Source organism: Protopterus annectens, chromosome 13.part0, assembly GCF_019279795.1.
Source record: "Protopterus annectens isolate FY-2018-M chromosome 13.part0, PAN1.0, whole genome shotgun sequence".
NCBI classification, from domain to species: domain Eukaryota; kingdom Metazoa; phylum Chordata; order Ceratodontiformes; family Protopteridae; genus Protopterus; species Protopterus annectens.
The window spans coordinates 663,490,154-663,509,204 of record NC_056747.1 but is presented as its reverse complement, the minus strand read 5'-3'; the positions used below and the strand labels follow the sequence as shown (position 1 = coordinate 663,509,204).

The following is a 19,051-nucleotide window of genomic DNA, read 5'->3' as shown; positions in this document are numbered from 1 at the left end:
TTCTGTGTTTATGAAACAGACACGAGAGAGTGGGTGAGAGGTATGCAGGCACTCTTTCTGTGGTATGGCAGTCCCTGCCTTCTCACCCATTTTGTCCTACAGCACAAGCATTTCCACCAACCATGCTTGTCTTCGTGCAGGTTGCAGGGACCATTTTTTAAGCATGCATTTGCCCTTGTATACAAGGATGTCTTGTGAAAAATTACATATAGCATTATTAGAGAGGTAATTTACATATGGTTCTACTCCACTAATGAGCTTCATGCTGTGGACTGCTGGCCTAGTGGGGACTACTGCATGTATCCATGTCACGCAAGACTGTCAGTTTTAGAGCTGTGCAAAGCACAAGCTCCTATGTGCAGTGTATGTCTTATTTTGTGTTTGCTGGCAAGTGAATGCATGAGTGAAGCTAGGCTGGGTTTTTCAAGCATTTTTTTGAGATGTCAGTAGATCTTCTGCCAGATGATGTGGTAAAAATCAAGCCTCTGCTCCCAAGATGAATACTGAGTAAAAGTCAGGAGTACATAATTAAGTTAACACTTAACATGCAGACTGATATGAAAGTGGGGGGCAGGGAGACACAGAAATTCTCAAACAGTAAAGTCCAAGAGGGTAATATCTGAAAGATGTTTCGGAAAAAGGGTGAGGGGGCACTTCAAAGGTAATGCAATCTAATTCATTTATATTTTTAAATTAATTTGTTCCTGTAATAGACAAGTTTTAATGATGTCCTAGTGTAGAGCTGTGACATGATGCAAAAATTGTTGAGCTAACCACTTTAAATTTATTTTCTTTCCTAGTTACCCAATATGTTTGGAGACTTACGTTCAACATTCATCGCCTTGATGATTGGTTCCTATGCTTCATCTGCTATCACTTTCCCTGGCATAAAGGTAAACAAAGTCTATGCATTACTTCTATAAAGCAAGGGTGTACCCAAGCATATTCATTGTACTCAGAAGATTTTTTCCCCGAATGTTATACAGAAACTTTGTTGGTTATAAAGAGGTTTAAGTATGCCTCCAGATAACTGAAATGAATGCCTGTACCGTAGACTTGTGTACAGCTTGCTTGGCGATGGGACTGCTTAACTAAAAGATTTTGTGATTGTAGGGGGATCAGTGACTAAAAGTGTCTAACATGTTTCTCATGGGTATAGGGGCAGCATATAGTGACAATTGTACATTTTTAAATGTTAAATAGGTGAGCAGTGTTAGGAAGCTGTGAACACAATGGGAATAATATTTAGCTACTTTCCTATATAAGGCTGATTGTCATTAAACTTGTAGGAAGAATATGTGGTGTGTAGAATCTCTGGTCTCTCATTGAACACTGGGGTCAATTCCAAGAGGCCAAAGACAAAGTATTACAGTTTCAACTGAGCAAATGTGGAGTGTTACAGTTCTTCATGATAAACAGGTTTAAAATAAGGAATTACTTCCTCTCTGATGTATTCTTTCAGTTCTTTTTTTCTGATAGCAGTAACTTGTGTACCAGTGTGTGTGTGTAAATCAGTTTGGAAGCAGATATATAAGTGGAGTGTGCCAACAATGTGGGTGACTCATCTGCCCTGCATTATCGCTGGTTGAATTGTAGTCACCAAGAATACAGACCACCAGCTTTCTGTATGCTAACATGACAGGCACCCTTTCCGTGGGATTTCTTATTGATAGTGTCTATCTCCCCAGACTCACATGGCACATATTAAAAGAACTGCAAAGCCATAGCACTTCCATGTTACAAGATAGCCCTGTCACCATATTATGCATTTCTTGGACATTCCCTTTGGATACATGACTTGAAACTGTAGCCTGTAGTTGTAGAACTCGAGAGTAATACTGTAGCTAGGCACATTTTATTCATCTTACTTTCACTAACAAAGTTCTAAGCAAGTTGGTATTTGTTAAGGTAGTTGGTCATATGCACATAGAGTCTGATATAAAATTGTGTATGATGTGCAGTGTCATTATAGCTGTTATTCATATATAATGCATAGGAGTTTCACAGGGAAGGGGGAATGCTGCAAGGGAGTGGATGTACAAGAAGAAGAAAACACTAAAAAAATCTATTCAGCAGCCAAATATCTTTTTATATTTGCACTTATTTGCTGCAGGGGTCATGACTGCAGGGATTACACACAACATATTCATATACAATTAATTATACATAAAGTATGAATGCCAGCAAAATGATTTTATACAAAGACTAGATGCATTCATGGTATCTTGAGCATGTTTACTATCAGTAATACATTGTACTCTGTGACATCATAAGTGTTCTGCGGATGAATGAGAATTAATGTCAGTGTTTAAAAAAGCTCAGTTTTGTACTGTATATTGCTAGAAGTGAGCCTAATGCTCTGCATAAGTGACCTTCGCACCATAGACTTTGCGCTACTGCTGTACGGTATTGTTCCCTAGGAAGGAAAATTGGTCAGTCAGCCGATCTTGATTACATCACTACATTTTATAGCGGTGGCCTGCTTTGTGTATATCCATGTTATGATCACTGGAAAAACAGAAATGCCCATAATGGCCTGTATGTCTGATGGTAGAGTTCATTATTAACTTTATATGTTTTATTGGGAGACAGTAAGTTCGTGGTCTTTGTGTATCTTTCATATTCCTGTTTTAAAGGCAACATGTTCAACCTCTCAGAGCACCAATTGGTTCATAGGTAGGTACTAGGCTATTGGTCCTAGGGCCCATACAAGCCTAGCCAAAAAATGTACCCTGGCTTTCGCCACCCAAGAAAATTATTTTCCTGTGCCCCTGTCGAGCAGAACCACAGAAGTGATCCCCGGGGTGAATTTCCCATTTCCCATCCATTACATCAAGATTCTTCTTGAAGAGTGCTAATGAGGAGCTCTGTTTGACATAGATAGGTAGTCTGTTCCAGAGTATGGGAAGGCTCTGGGACAGGAATATATCCCTCCAGCATGTTCTGTTTATTGTGGTGACAAGGTTTAGATCCCTAGAGCGTGTCGTTTGGAGGGATTGGGATTTCTTTAAGTGGAGCATGTCCAACAGCTGTGGGTTTGACATAGCTTTGTATGTTAGGCAGAGATCACCCCTGAGTAGGCGATATGCGATGGAGTAAAGCTGTAGTTTTTTAAGACGGTCTGCGTAGGGCATCTGTTTGAGGCCAGTAATCCTTTTTTTGAGGTATTTCTGTGGTCTTTCCAGTTGTTGCAGATGTCTTGTGAGGTACATACCAAAAGGGGCGTTGTACTCTATAATGGGTCTAATGAGTGATGAGTAGAGGGGAACAATGACCTCTTTTTTTCTGGATGAGAATCCTTTTGTGATGAGATGAACCACGTAGAAGGATTTCCTGACCACTGTGGCAATGTGATTATCAAAGGAGAGACTACTGTCCACCTGTGTCCCAAGGTCTCTTATCACATTTTCGGCATTAAGTAGACTACCAGGTATGTGGTAGTTCATGGGTACAGAGTTTTTACCAAAGGGGATGACAATACACTTTTTGGCATTGAGCTTCAGGCCATAGCTTTGACACCAGGTATCTGTCTCAGTGAGGCCCTTTTGTAGTTTGTCCACATTGTTAGGAGTTTCGATTATGTCTCCTAGTTTGCAGTCATCTGCAAACTTTGTTAGCCAAAGACCTTCTGTGTTAGCCTGCACTTCAGAGAAGTAGATACCAAACAGGAGAGGACCCAGGACTAAACCCTGTGGTACTCCACTTGTCACTGGTCTGATGTCGGATTTGGAATCCGCTACTTTCACAGTGTGGGTTCTGTCCGTGAGCCAGTTGGCAGCCCATCTTGTGACATAGGGATTTATACCTAGTTTAGTGAGCTTATCTATAATTCCAGAGTGGGGGATGGTGTCGAAAGCCTTGGCGAGATCTAGATAAGCTGTGTGAACCATTTTACCCTCATCTATGGCTTTGGTGACTGCTTCAAAGAAGTCAATCAGGTTTAGGAGACATGATCTGCCTTTTACAAATTCAAACTAGGTAGGGTCCAGAGTTTGGAGATTACCAATGTCTTTGTTTATGAGTTCCACAATGATACGTTCCATGGCCTTGCAGACCAGGCTCGTCAGGCTAATGGGGTGGTAGTTCCCGGGGTCCGTCGTGGATCCCCCTTTGTGGAGTGGGATAACCGTCGCAGTGCGCCATTCAGTGGGTACAAAGCCTGAGGTGAGGCTATGATTGAACATAGTACTTAGGTGGGGTGCCAGTTCATTCTGTAGTTCATGTAGAACGCAGCCTGGGATATTGTCAGGTCCCATGGATGTTGTGTTCTTGGCTTTGGAGAGTGTGTTTTTTACCTGTGCAGCTGTGATTATAGGAACTCTGCATTCTTCTGGTATAGGGATTGGCCCTCTAGGGGGTGAGAGAGGAGTAAAGTTAGCACTGAACCTATATGCTAGGATGTTGGCAATATCAGTTGGTTCTGTTTATTTAGTGCCATTGTGCTGTAACTCAGAACAGATCTGAGTGTTCCCATTTAGATTCTTGACATAGCTATAGAATGCTTTGTGGTTGTCTTTAGAGTCAGTGGCAATTTTGTTTTCATAACTAGCTTTGGAGGATTTTATGAGGGATCTCAGCTTCTTACTGAGGTTGACAAGGGAGTTCCTCCAGTCATGGGATTTTACTCTTTTTTGCAACAGTTTCTTTCTTCTGTTGTAGAGTTTGTTTATGGCAGAGGACCACCAGATTGACTTCCTTTTTTTGCAGGATAACATCTTGGTTCTATTAGGGATAGCATGATCCATGCACTTGTGTAAGTGCTTATAAAGTGCATTTGTGTAGGATTCGGCAGTCATACCTCTATTGTCCATCTGCATGGGTGTCGTAAAGTTTGCCACTTCTGTCTTAAGAAGTGTGAAGTTGGCTTTGGAGAAGTTTTTTACGATGGTTTCCCTCATTAGGGGTGGGATGTGTATGTCTAGGCTGATTAGCTTGTGGTCAGATCTGACCAACGAGGAATTGACCTCTGGTGTGGAACACCGGTTTCCCATGTCGGTAATGACCAGGTCTAGGATATTTCTGCCCCTGGTGGGGGTGTGAATAAGTTGATCCAAGGCGTTGGAATTTATGAATTCTAGAAAACGTTGAGCAAAAGAGTTGGTACATGAGTAGTTTTCCCAGTTAATGGTGGGGTAGTTGAAATCGCCCATTATTAGGGTGTTGGGTTGTACCCTAATACTTTCCAGTGTATCAAGAAATGAGGAGTGGGAATCCTGGGGCATGGTGGGGGGGTCTGTAGCAAGCTACAATTTGGATTGCGGTCTTGCCCAGAGTTAGTTGCACTTGGATAATCCCGGATGCATTATGCTGTGCAACTAGCCTGGATGTGTGGATATCCTTAATGAATATGGACATGCCTCCACCTTTAGTGCTTTGTTCTGGGTTAGGTGGCCGAAAGGTGTGGTATGAATTGTAGCCTGGTAATGCAGGGGTGCTCTCTGGAGCTTTGAACCAGGTCTCTGTCACTGCACAGATGTCAATGTTCTCTATTTTAAGGAGTGCTTCGAGAGAGTGCATTTTGAGGTTTAGACTTCTAGCACTGAGTAGCATTACCCTCAGATTTTGCTTGCTTGTACCTATTACGGTGGTGAATTTGTCATTTGAACCTTGCCTAAAAAAGGCACTATATGGGTGGCAAGAGCCTTAGCCAGTATCCAGAATCCTAAGGGTGACAGGTGCAGGCCATCTCTGGCAAAGCATCGTGGTCTGTCGATCATGTCGTCCCAGGCAGACAAATACTGGATCCCTTTAGAATGACACCAGAAGCTTAGCCAATTGTTGAAGTCAATTATTTTGTCCTTGTACTGTGGTATCATTCTGGGTGATGGCAGGATGCTACTCAGGGTTAGGGTCATACCTGCCTGGGATACAAGATCGGAGAGCTCCTCCATGTCTCTTTTCATGTAGTCCAGGGAGGTACGTCTCAGGTCATTAACACCAACATGGACAATGACAGTGTCATATTTGTACTTATTGTGGAGTGACCTGAGTGCATGCGTTATGTGGTGGATCCTGGCACCTGACAGGCAGCTGACAGTAACTTTCTCCTTGTTTAGTCTATGGAGTGGAACATCAGTGTGCCTGACTATAGTGTCACCTATGACTAGAGTGTTGGGTACGTTGTTATGCCTTATGGGCTGTGGTTGAGTGGCACACTGAGTTTTTGGGCTATGCGTCATTTGGGTTGTGGTGGGAGGTGGAGTTTGCTTACGTTTATGCTTTGGATGTCCCTGATGTTTGGGCAGGTTTTTATTGAGAGCCTCCGCGAAAAAAAGACCAGGAGACAAGTGTGTAGGACTTAAGTAAGATACAGTGGATTATTAAAAGTCAACATTCCTTTCATTCTGTACTTGAAAGTCTCCTTATAGGAGACTGTGTTGACTGAATGATGCTGTAACTTGGTGTCATGTAGACACATGTCTGGAAATGAACTTAACAATGTTGTGTTGGGAAGCAGATCAGAATTCACTGGAAAATCTTTGAACACTGTGCCACTGTACTCAGCTTCTAGTATGCTCATGGAAGTGTTAAGCATTTCCCCACTACTTCATGACATTCAGTTACAAAGCTTACTGTAGTTCATATTGTGACCACTCTGTAGGCATAGCTGGCTTCAGGTACCACCAAACCCAGTAGTCGCTTGTGGGCCCCCAGTTCCGGGGGGGGGGGGCACAACCACACCAGCTTAACTTGATATTTTATAACATGTCTGTTGAACCAATAAAATCTAGGACAGCAGTCTTGTATACTTTAATAAACTAGATGGGTAATAATAACTTGTATTTATATCACCTTTAAAATTCAAAGATACCTCTGGTTATAGTAACAGTGTTTTATCAAGTAACAGGCTTCACACTTCTATTAAATATTTTATCACTAACACAGTGCCCCTGGTGTGGTTAAACCCTGCTGGTGGACATTCTTTCCACAAAAATTAACAACATGGCCAACTTTAGGTACCTGCACTAGCCATGGCTGCAGGGGGCCCCTTAAACATATCTGACTGTGTGGGGCCCCACAAAGCTACTGCTGGTAGGGGAAAATAAGATGAAAAAGGTATTAATTTCCTGATTACTGTTTAACCTGAACAGGACTGTGATATGACCATGTTAGGATAAAGCTGATAAAGAACATGAGCTAAGTAAGCACTAGGGAGATCAGCCGCCAAAGAGTGACTGATATCAGTGCATACCTTGGATTTTAAGAACAGTTGATGCTTCTGATCTTCAGAGATGGTATTCTCTTTCAAGTTTTATAAATACTGGCAGAACCCAAGATACTATAACTGATGTCTGGATTTGTTGATTGTCTGTAATCCTGAATCATTTATCAGCCAATAAAAAAATTTTATGTGAGGGACATAACAAAATTATAAGGGAAGGTCTGTGAAATGAAGGACAGTGACATGTTTGCAGTACTCCTCAATGAGGTAAATAAATGTGATGCTGCTCTTTGATGACTGCTCAACAGCAGTACCAGTGTTGCACAGTATATTACTATTTGCTGAAATAATTACAAAACTAGTATTGCTATATGCTTGTGTGTGTGTGTGTGTGTGTGTGTGTGTGTGTGTGTGTGTGTGTGTGTGTGTGTGTGTGTGTGTGTGTGTGTGTGTAAAAAGTATCACAGATTTTATTTCTGCACACACCAATTAATGCCAGGACACATGCATTATTCTTCTGGGTATCAGAAATTCTTCTCTTACTCATGATTTTTGTTTAGACCACCACTGGATTAAAAGGTTGGGAAAATGCTCTAAAATGCATCCCAGAGCATCTGTAACCCCCTATGGTTCTGGGAGCACTGGCTTAATTGAGTTATTTCCTAAATGGTTATTACTGTGCTATCTTGCTCAGGAAAGGTCTGTTGAAATGATGCAAGGAAAACTAAAGCTGAATAGCAATGCTGAATTTCTTTCCTTAATTTTAATTTCTGTTTAAGCCATCATTGGATGTAAAGGTTCTGTAAAAAGAAAAAAAAACTTTAAAAGAATCACTTCAGAGCATACAACAAGGCATGTCTTCTTGAAAGGTCTGAATAGTAAGGCAAAATGTGAGAAAAGGAAGAAAAAAAATAATGTGCATTTTATGGGGAGCCCAAGATGGGGGGAAACAAGAAGTGAGCACTGGAGGATGTGTGTGTGTAGAGGGGAATGCTGAAAACGTAGGCTGTTCCTAGGGCACCATTCCACCCAAGTCCAACCATGCACACAGTGAGTTGTTTAATGTATCATTGTTGCAACTAAATACCAATAGTTGTAAATGTCCCTTTGTGAGATGAGCCAACATAGTGTGGTACACTAGCCTGTTATAATGTAAGACCATTGTAGCTACAGCTCAGTCTGTGTCTACTACTCCTAAAAGTTTGCAGCATGAATTAAATGGTTGCTTAAGAGGGGTGGCAGTGACAGGGTGATACGTAGACTGAAAGTTCCTAGGGGGTCCCAACTTCACATTTGCTTGGAACCCTCAGAATGCTAACACCAGCCCTTTCTGTAGACATGCTTAGGAAGGTTTGCTGAATGTCATATTCAGCTGCATGTGACTGTAAAGTATATTTTCTTTCTTGTAGATTAACTACAAAGTGTAGGAGGTGTGTTTGTTAAGGCTAACACTGACCGACTAAAGTGAAGAGACATTGGTGATAAAAAATAAATAAATAAATAAAAGACAGAGGTATGTACATGATGTAGCCCTTCCAGACAAAAAAAAAAAAAAAACGTTGAAGTGCCAACAGCAGGAACAGCTTCAGAGCTGGTTGACTGTTCAGAATTTCTTATGGTAATAGTAGCTAAGAATTGATAACATACTGACAGTTTACTTTCTTATTTCATAGGTTATCTATGATTTTGGGGTTGCCTTCATCACAATTTTGCTGGTTTGGGCCGCCTGTGCTGGCTTAGTCTTCTTCAACTGTTTCTTCAACTGGCCACTTGAACCATTCCCTGGGCCAGAGGACATGGACTACACGTGAGTAGCTAGACATTACTACCAAATCTTTTTTTATTGCCTTGTTCCATGCTATCCAGCACCTCATAACATGATGCATTCCCTGAAGGTTTAGATGCCTTTACACAAGTCAAAAACAACAGGAGACTGGTCTCTCTAAACTGCATTTAATTATAAAACCCAGGGACACGAGATGAATGTAACACCATAGCATCAGATGAGTGAGCCCTATGAAACTGGAAGAGTGTAACGCTCCCCCCACAGTTCCAGATAAGTGCAAACCCACAACACTAGATTAGTGTAATCCTAGAGCACCAGATTAGAGTAACCCCCCTATAGTACTAGATGAGTGAGTTCCTATAAAACTGGAAGTGTGTACCCCCCACAGCTCCAGATAAGTGTAAATCCACCACACCAGATTGGTGTAATCCAACATCATCAGATGAGTGTAACCCCCACAGTACCAGACAAGTGTAACCCCTACAGCTCCATATGGTGTAAACCCACAGCACTAGATTAGTGTAATACTTTGGCACTAGATTAGTGTAATCCCACAGCACCAGATGAGTGTGACCTCCATAGTACCAGATGAGTATAACCCCACGCCACAGCTCCAGATACGTGTAAACTCACAGTGCCAGATTAGTGTAATCCCATATATTGAGGTGACTGTAACTCCCCCATAGTACCAAATGAGTGTAAACCCACAGCACCAGATTAGTATAATCTCATAGTACCAGATGAGTGTAACTCCTATAATACCAGATAAGTATAAACCCCCACAGCTCCAGATGAGTGTAATCCCATAGCACCATTTGAGTGTAACCCCCCCAAAGTTAAATCCACAGTACCAGATTAGTGCAATTACACAGCACCAGATGAATGTGACCCCCATAGTACCAGGTGAGTATAATTCCCCTCCAGCTCTTGAAAATTGTAAACCGACAGCACCAGATTAGTGTAATCCTATAAATTCATATGAGTGTATCCCCTACAGTACCAGATGAGTGTTAACCCACAGTACCAGATGAGTGTTAACCCACAGCACCAGATTAGTGTACTCCCATAGCACCAGATGAGTGTAACCCCCATAGTACCAGATTAGTATAACCCCCCACAGCACCAGATTAATGTAATCCCATAGCACTAGATGAGTGTACCCCCAGTACTGGGTGAGTATAATTTCATAGCATCAAATGAGTGTAACCCCATAGCACCAGATAAGTGTAAGTGTATCGTATCGTCAGGTGAGTGTAACCTCGTAACACCTGGTGTAACATTGTAGCACCAACTGAGTGCAGCCCTCTAGCACTAGTTGAGTGCAATCCCATAGTATGAGACAAGCTTAATCCCCATTACAACAAATAAATATAAACCCACAACGACAGATGAGTGTAGTCTCAAAGAACCAGGTGAGTAAAACCCCATAGTACCAGTTGAAATCAACCCCGTAGCATCAGATGAGCATAATCCTGTAAGACTACATGAGTGAAATTCCATAGAACCAGACAAGTACAGTTCCTAACTTCAGGTGAGTGTATTCCCATTGCACCAGATTAGTACATCCCCATATCACTAGGGATGTACAATCCCATAGCATCATATGAATGTAATTCCACAGCACCAAATGAGTGTAGAGGGCATAGGATGACCAGATGAATGCAGTCCAATAGTAATAAGTAAGTTTAACCCTATAGTATCAAATGAGTATACTCCACTAGCTCCAGGTGAGTATAATTCCATAATACTCAGTAAATGTAATCATAACCAGGCATATCCAACAACTGGAACGTCCACAGAGGTTCCTCACTAAAAGAATAATAAGTAATATGTCCTTTGCAGACCGCCTCAAGGTCCTGTACCTGTATTCTGTCTCCTCCAGCCTTTTGAGGGGAGATCTATGCCTGGCATACAAGGCATTGTCAGACCCCATTCTGACAGACTTCCTGTATATCCAGAAAACAAACAGTACCAGAATTACCTGATGTCCTTTGTGTTTCACTGTTGCAGTCATTACATTTGGGTTATCTGCTTGCAGTAGCCCTCAGTCGGCCTTATTATCAAAGTCTTGGGTCCTGCGTCGGTTGCTGTCTCATCTTCCATGACGTCAGGGGTATAAAGCATGCAGCCGACGCCATTACATCAGTCTTTCTTGCCGTGCGGTGCCCAAAGCAGAAGCAGTTTGCAAGTGCCGGTCGGACGACTCCTGAAATTTTCATTTTCGAGTTTCAGAACCAAAGTCTTCAACTAAAGCTAAGTACCTCATTGGGGAAACTTTTTCTTGCTCTAAACTGATATCAGTAAAAGTCAGTAGTTGTATTTCTTGTGGAAAGCAAATACCTCATAAAGATTTTAATTCATACTGTATTCCTTGCCTAGGCCCTGACCACGACGTACCTCGCTGTCGGTTTTGTGCCTTATTTAAACAATGAACTATTCGTTGGTATATTTACGCGTCTAAATATTTTGGTACTCGGTTCAATTACCCAGATATGGCTTCGGTAAGCCACCCAACTACCAACATTCCAAAAAAACACAAGGATAAAGACAGAGACAGGCCGCCTAGGTCCAAAGCTGCCGATGCCGACACTTCTCCTAAGCTAGTCGCCAATTCGCCGGTACTCAGTGAGGCACTATCGCAGCCCATGATACCCGCTACTTCAGATTCGCAGGCCTCTACTGAGACCCATTCAGAATCCGGTATGCCATGAGATGCTTCAACTGTGGAACCTGCAAATGTCTCTACCCTGGATGGGTCCGGAGCCGCTGTGCAGGCACCAGCTTCTGAGGGTGTATTCAGGCCTACTGACTTGCATATTAAACCAACGCCATCTTTTTCTTCAAGGCCTAAAACTCGATCCATGCCTAGAAAACCACATGGCCAGGCCTCTATGCCCCAAAAAAAAAAAAACAAATGATAAGAGTGGCTGAAGACCTTATTACTTTAATCAGGGGAAGCCAATATTTCCCCTCTAAGAGACCTAGGACTGAATTTGCTTATGATTCTTCTGATCAGGATTCTGAAATTTCTGGACTCTGATGCAGAGGACTCTATTCCCTCTGCTTCCCCTCCAGAAGATCTCTCTTTTGGAGCATTTTCACTGGGAAAGCCAGGATTATTCTGATTCTAAAAAGAGGCTTAGGGATTTCTTGCTCCTGCCTCAACACAGGCCTTTAGCTATCTCCCCTGTACTGGACATTGTTGATGATGCCTTTTCGGAATCTAGCTTGGCCCCAGACTCCTTACCTCCTGCTCCCAGAAAACCAGATAGATATTACAGGGTTCCTGACTCTCACAAGTTCCTCTTAAAAATCCTACTGCGGATCCTGAGACCATTTCACAGGGACCAAAGGGCATTAAGGCTACTACTGCCAAAAATCCTACCCCCTCTGATAGAGATTCCAGGGCACTGGATAGATGGGGTAAAAAGGTATACACTTCTGCAACCTTGGCCGTTGGGGCGTTAAACTGCCAGTTTCATATGTTAAAGTAACAGCAGCATATTATTGGATTGCTTAAACAGAAAAATTATGTTGATTCCTGACTGTGCTGAAAATAAGGATTTAATGCATTCTGCTGAACAAGTTGGAAAGCATACTTTGCAATGTGGTTTTGATTCACTAGAGGCATCTTGCAGGGCTGCTGTCACTGGGTCTGTACTTAGAAGGCATGCTTGGCTTAAGGAGCAATCTTTGTCAGATCATGTTACAGCTAAATTGCTGGATACTCCCTTAAACCAGGACCACCTGTTTCACAACAAAGCAGAAGTAGTACTCAAAAAGATGGAGGAAAAAGCTAAATCTATGCAAACTGTTAAAGATTTCCTGCAAATACAGCCTCCAAGATTTAGTAGGTTCATGGATTAGTACTAGACTAACTGCCCTTGTGGGCCATTTTAAACCTAGCCAATTAACCCACATGAGAATCAAACTCTGCACCTTGTGCCTGCAAGGTAAACACCTTAACCATTATGCCATCCTCCCACTAGGCATTGGCCCTCTAAGAATTGGTCCTTTCCTGCCTCTTCCAGGCCTTCTCAGTCCAAACCCAGAACCAGCAAAACACCCAGGCTTCAGTCCCAAGGTACGCACAGGACTAAGCAGTGGGTGGCTCCCACTTCCAAAGCAGAGAGTAGTAAGACTCCCCCTATGGTAAACTATCACAATGACTTAATTTTAAAACTTCCAAGCCCTTCTCAATTGACTGCTCCTCTAGGGGGAAAGATTGCTCTGTAGGCAAAAAACTGGGAACTCATTTCCCAGGACAAATGGGTTTTAAATATAGTTTCCCAAGGATACAGATTCCACTTCCACATTTTACCAACCCCAAATGGTTGGCCAGATCTACCCCAAAATCAGTGGGCAAAGGCTCAAAAGCAAGTTCTCTCTCTCTTTTAAGTAGAAGGGCTATTCATACTGTCCCAGAAGAGGAGGAGAGGGGACAAGGTTTCTACTCAAGACTTTTCCTGTTGCCCAGAAAAGACAACCCCTAGCGTCCTATCCTGGATCTCTCTATCCTAAACACTTTTTTGGTGATCCCAAAATTCAAGATGCTAACTCTTCACCAATTGCTTCCTATGCTAGGCAAGGATGCCTGGTTGGCAACACTGGATTTAAAGGAAGCCTACTTGCACATCCCAATCAGGGAATCTTACAGAAGATGCCTACACTTCAAAGCTGGCTGCATGCATTATCAGTTCTCTGCACTGCACTTTGGCTTATCTACTGCACCCAGGGTATTCACAAAGTGCCTAGCTCCAGTCATTGCAGTTTGCATGCAAAGAAATATTCAAATATACCCTTACCTGGACGATTGTCTAATTCAGGCAGAAAGCCAGGACATACTTTTGAATCATCTGGCGTTTGTACAAAAGGTGCTAATTTATCTGGGGTACACCATAAACAAAAAGAAATCTCATTTTGTACCCTGGCAACAAACTGTATTCCTGGGAGCAAGCTTGAACACAGCTTCCCAGATGGCTTTAGTCACGCCAGAGAAACAAGTTCATTTGACAGCTTACTTCAAACTAATGGCCACAAAAAACATGCTATCTGCAAGACAAATACTGCAAGCCTTGGGGTTCATGGCCTCCTGCATTCTCCTAATTCCATATGCAAGACTGCATATGAGGAAACTACATTGGTATCTCAAAAGACTATGGTGTCAACATTCTCAGGATCTAGAAGCAATGATTCCTACCATACCTTGCCTACAGTTAGAGTTCCTTTGGTGGGCAGATGTCTGCCACCAAAACAAGGGACTGCCATTCACTCTACCCCCTGCTGCCCAAACCCTAACAACAGACGCATCAGACTATGCATGGGGGGGCTCACTTGGCAGGGAAGTGCATTCAGGGCAAATGGATCCCAAGTCAAATGCACCTGCATATCAATCAAAAAGAAATGTTAGCTGTACAGAATGCTCTGACAGCCTTCAAGGACCACATTCTTCCAGGACAATTAATGGTAAAGACGGACAACACCACTGTTATGTGGTACATAAACAAGCAGGGGGGAACCCACTCATACCCTCTCTGTAGACTAGACATGGCTCTGTGGAACACAGCCTTGAGCTACCAAGTGCATCTACAGGCTCAATTCCTGCCCGGAAAGCTAAATACACTGGCAGACAAACTAAACAGAAATCTCATGGACCCACACGAGTGGAAACTGGAACCAAAGACATTCAACATGTTGATAAACAAATGGAGGAGCCCAGATATAGACCTGTTTCCCTCCCCCCACAACTACCAATTGGACAAATTCTGCAGAAGGACTCCCCACAGACAAGCTTGGAAAGTGGACTCTACGTAATACTATGCGCTATATATTAAAAATATATGCGTGTGGACACTCATTGGTCAACAAGGTACAGTAAATGTATGAATAAGTTAAAGATGGTCATTAATACCTGGGGGAAATAATGCACCCAAGTGTATAATCCAATATTTCTCCTTTTGTGACAAAATATTCTCCCATCCTTGTTGGTGGCTTCTATCACCAACAATCCGATCTATGATAGTAAACCTAAATTTGGCCGTAGGATATTTAACTGTGTGTTGGTAGAGGGCATTAGTAATTTTCTTATTTCTAATATTACTTCTGTGTTCCCCAATCCTAATTTTTAATGGCCGAGAGGTTTTCCCTACATAAAATATATAGCGCATAGTATCACGTAGAGTCACAGGTTATTTAATCAATATAATATCTTGACTATGGTTCAGGTTGATTTTCATTTTTATTTTTATTTTCCTTTTTTATATTTTTATTTTCATTTTTGAATGCATATATGTAACCTTTTGGTGCTTAAGGTCTTATTAGACCACAATACTATACTCTGATTGGATAGTCTTTGGTTAACAGATACTATAAATAGTATCATGTGTTTCTGTTGGCTTTCTGTTTAATTATAAATTTTTGTGCTCCACTGAAGAAGGGGTAACCGAAACCAGTTTGGAGCTTGGGATATATAATTTATATCCTATGTGATTTTGTCAATAAACATATTTGGGACATCATTTGCTGGCCGTTGTGTGTTTTGGCAGTTTGGTTGGCCGAGCAAAGCTTTACGTGAGAGGTTTGGTGTGGTGGTACTACTAAAGATCAAACAGGACAAACCAAGGATGATACTGATTGCACCAGACTGGCCACACCAACACTGGTACCCCCTCTTGCGCAGTTTGTCACTGCTGGATCCATGGCACCTGCCCCAGACGCCTACCCTGCTGTCCCAGCAGGAGGGCTAGATTCTGCACACTCATCTTCAAACCCTCAACATGGCAGCCTGGCTAATTATCTGAGCTCTTCATTGCCATCCCTCAGTAAACAAGTGTTGGATGTCATTCTGGAGGCAAGGAGGCCTAGTACTAGAAAATCTTATGCTGAAAAATGGAAAAGATTCTGTTCCTGGAACCAAGCTCAGGGGATGGGCACCGCAACGCCCAATTTACCTCAGATTCTTCAATACTTAACTGAGATGCTTCGCAAGGGCTTTTCCTTTGTCTCCATAAAAATTCATATCTCAGCCATTTCAGCTCATTACAACACAGAACCACCCCGCTTCTCTCATCCACTGCTCAAGCAGTTCCTCAGAGGGGCCAAAAACTTAAGACCACCTAGGAGAGCCCCAACTCCAGCCTGGGACCTTAACTTTGTATTGGAAAAACTCACTCTGCCTCCTTTTGAGCCAGCTGCAAGTGCAGAGTTGAAATTCCTTTCTTGGAAAACAGCCTTCCTTTTAGCCATCACTTCAGCAAGAAGGGTGTCTGAATTACAGGCCCTTATGGCAGTGGAGCCTTTCATCATCTTTCATGCGGACAGGGTGTCCCTCAGGGCCAATCCCTCCTTCATGCCCAAGGTAGTATCTAGTGTGGCTTTTAATCAGTCCATTCCTTTGCCAATCTTTTTTTCTAATCCACAGAACAAAGGGGAACGTATATTGCACTCCTTAGACGTGCACAGACAACTTAGCTTTTACTTGGACAGGACTAAACCTCTCAGGAAATCTGAACAGCTGCTGGTGGCATTTGCTATGGGGGCAGAGGGGAAGGCCATTTCAAAGCAAACCATTTCTAAATGGATAGTCCATTGCATTTATGTCTGCTATAAGCACCATGGAAATTCTATCCCACAGGGGGAATAAGACCACATTCTACCAGGGTTGCATCAACTTCTACAGCCTTTCTCAGAGGTGTCCCTACCAGGGACATCCTAGAAGCTGCTACCTGGAGTTCTGTACATACTTTCACCAGGTATCACCATTTGCCAATTTTCTCTAAATTCAGAGCTGGCTTTGCCACTGCAGTCTTGCAGGGCCTTATAGCTGGTCGTAATGCTATCTAAATTCCTCCTCCCATCCTTAGCTTTGGGAATCTACCCAAATGTGATGACTGCAACAGTGAAACACAAAGGACATAGTACAGTTGTGTACACATACCATAAATGTAGATGTTCGAGTGTATTCACCGTTGCAGTCCTGGTTACCCTCCCTCCAGCCCCCTAACTTCTTTTGGCAATACCTCTATTCCTTTTTACTATGCTTAAAAGCTTTTTGGTGTATTTGCTGTTTTGTTGGAGGTATAAGGTTTTGTGTGTGTGTGTGTGTATGTATGTATGTATGTATGTATATATATATATATATATATATATATATATATATATATATATATATATATATATATATTTAATTGCTTCCCATTAGGGGGGCACCTGACATCTGGGGCAAGAAAAACTGATGTAATGGCATCAGCTGCATGCTTTATACCCCTGACGACCTGACATCATGGAAGATGAGAAAGGAACCTACGCACGACCCAAGACTTTGATAATCAGGCCGACTGAGGGCTACTGCAAGCAGATAACCCAAATGTGATGACTGCAACAGTGAATACACTCGAACATCTACATTCATGGTAAGTGTACACAACTGTACTTTCTAAAGACTTAAACCTTGCCTGTGATATAAATAGGATCTGCAGGAGAGATAGGTATGTATCCCAGAGATTACCCCGTCTGTGGAACAGGCTCCCCATCCATGTGAAGCAGAGTTGCTCCCTAATCCAATTCAAATGCAACTTGGACAATTGGATGGGAAACCAGAAATTCATCCCTGGTTTGGCACCTATGTCTCTGATGCAAACAGGTAACCTGTAAATAGTTCATCTCCCAGGCCCATGCTTACAGTTACCAAGGGTATCAGAACTTGTCAGATATTTGAGATGCATGGCTAGGCTTAAAAAGGCCCTTGTGGTCATTAGCCTAGTAAACACTTATGAATCTATGAACCTATATAGCATGAGATGAGTGTAATCCTGTAGCTTCAAGTGAGTGCAGCCCCACAGCATCAGACTAGTATAACCCCCTAACGTCAGCAAGTGATCCCCATAGCACTAGGGGAGTGTAACCCCATAACACCAGGTAAGTCAAATCTCATAGCCCTAGGTAAGTGTACTCCAAAGCTCCAGGTGAGTATAATCCCACAGACTCAGACAGTTATAATCTCATAGTAATAGATTAGTATAATTCCAGAGCACTGAATGAATATAATATCCACAGCACCAGGTGAGTGCAATCCCACAGCAAATGTTGAGTGTAATTCCACAGTGACAGATGAATGTCATCTCCATAACACCAAGAAAGTGTAATCCCTACAACACAGAGTGGATGTATTCCCACAGCATCAAATTACTGTAGTACCTTAATGTCTTGAGGTTTCTCACTGAATGGTTGTGATTTCTTACTGAAAGATTCCTCAAAAATTACTTTCTGTCTCTTAATAGAATGAAAACTGATTACTCCAGACTGCTGTGCAATCAGTGTTTTGTGGAATTTGTTCCTTTTACAATTTTGCATGGCTATTATGTTTTGTACATTCATATGGATGTACTTAAAATAACTAAACTATGAAATATCAACATCCATAATCTCAGCACAAAACGATTTTCGTGTCATCATATATTCATCTTTCAGTACCCCAGAGGCAGACTAAATAAACTAATTGTCTAGCATTGTTTTATGTACCACTTTGTTCAGGGCTTAAACCAAAGTTCAGGCATGATGGCATACCCATGCCCCAGTTGGCACTGTGATACAACCGCCTTCAAATTGTATTTATGTGACTACTTGCCTTTTTTGACACGTTTCTTCAGTTTAATACAGATGAAATGCTAGCTTTGAAATGAACAGAAAACTAAAGCAGTTTGCTTGAATATTTATAAATGAAGATAGTAGCCCTTTGATAAATCCTGGAGACAGTGGGACTTTTAATCATAGTGTGTAACAGTCCCCTATATCCTATTCTAATGTTATTACCTGGAACAGCCATACTAGAGGTGTGCCTGAACATCCACTTTTAGTTGAAGTCTGCTCCATCTACGTTAGTGTCAAAGGGGCAGGGAAACCACTTGATATGCACAGGATTACATAGAAGGTTAGATGATGTCCTTCATGGATGCATCTGCAGTCATAACAACTGGGTTGTCCTGTCGTCAGGCAGCCCTTCAGTCGGCCGGATTCCAAAGTCCGGGTCCGGCTTCGGCTGATGTCGCACTCCACCCGACGTCATCTCTGTTGGTTCGGTATAAAAGCATCAGCCGACGCCATTT

At 42.3% G+C, this 19,051-nt stretch overlaps 1 protein-coding gene across 3 annotated transcripts in view; it reads left to right on the top strand.

The window, feature by feature from the left end:
• Positions 1 to 19,051, top strand: part of SLC43A2 (solute carrier family 43 member 2) — a 293,798-nt gene that overhangs the window by 159,563 nt on the left and 115,184 nt on the right. For all 3 annotated transcript variants that reach the window (XM_044054351.1, XM_044054352.1, XM_044054350.1), the window contains exons 6-7: positions 801 to 893; positions 8,836 to 8,969. In XM_044054351.1, the coding sequence (XP_043910286.1) occupies positions 801 to 893; positions 8,836 to 8,969 (227 nt within the window). The remainder of the gene's footprint in view (positions 1 to 800; positions 894 to 8,835; positions 8,970 to 19,051) is intronic.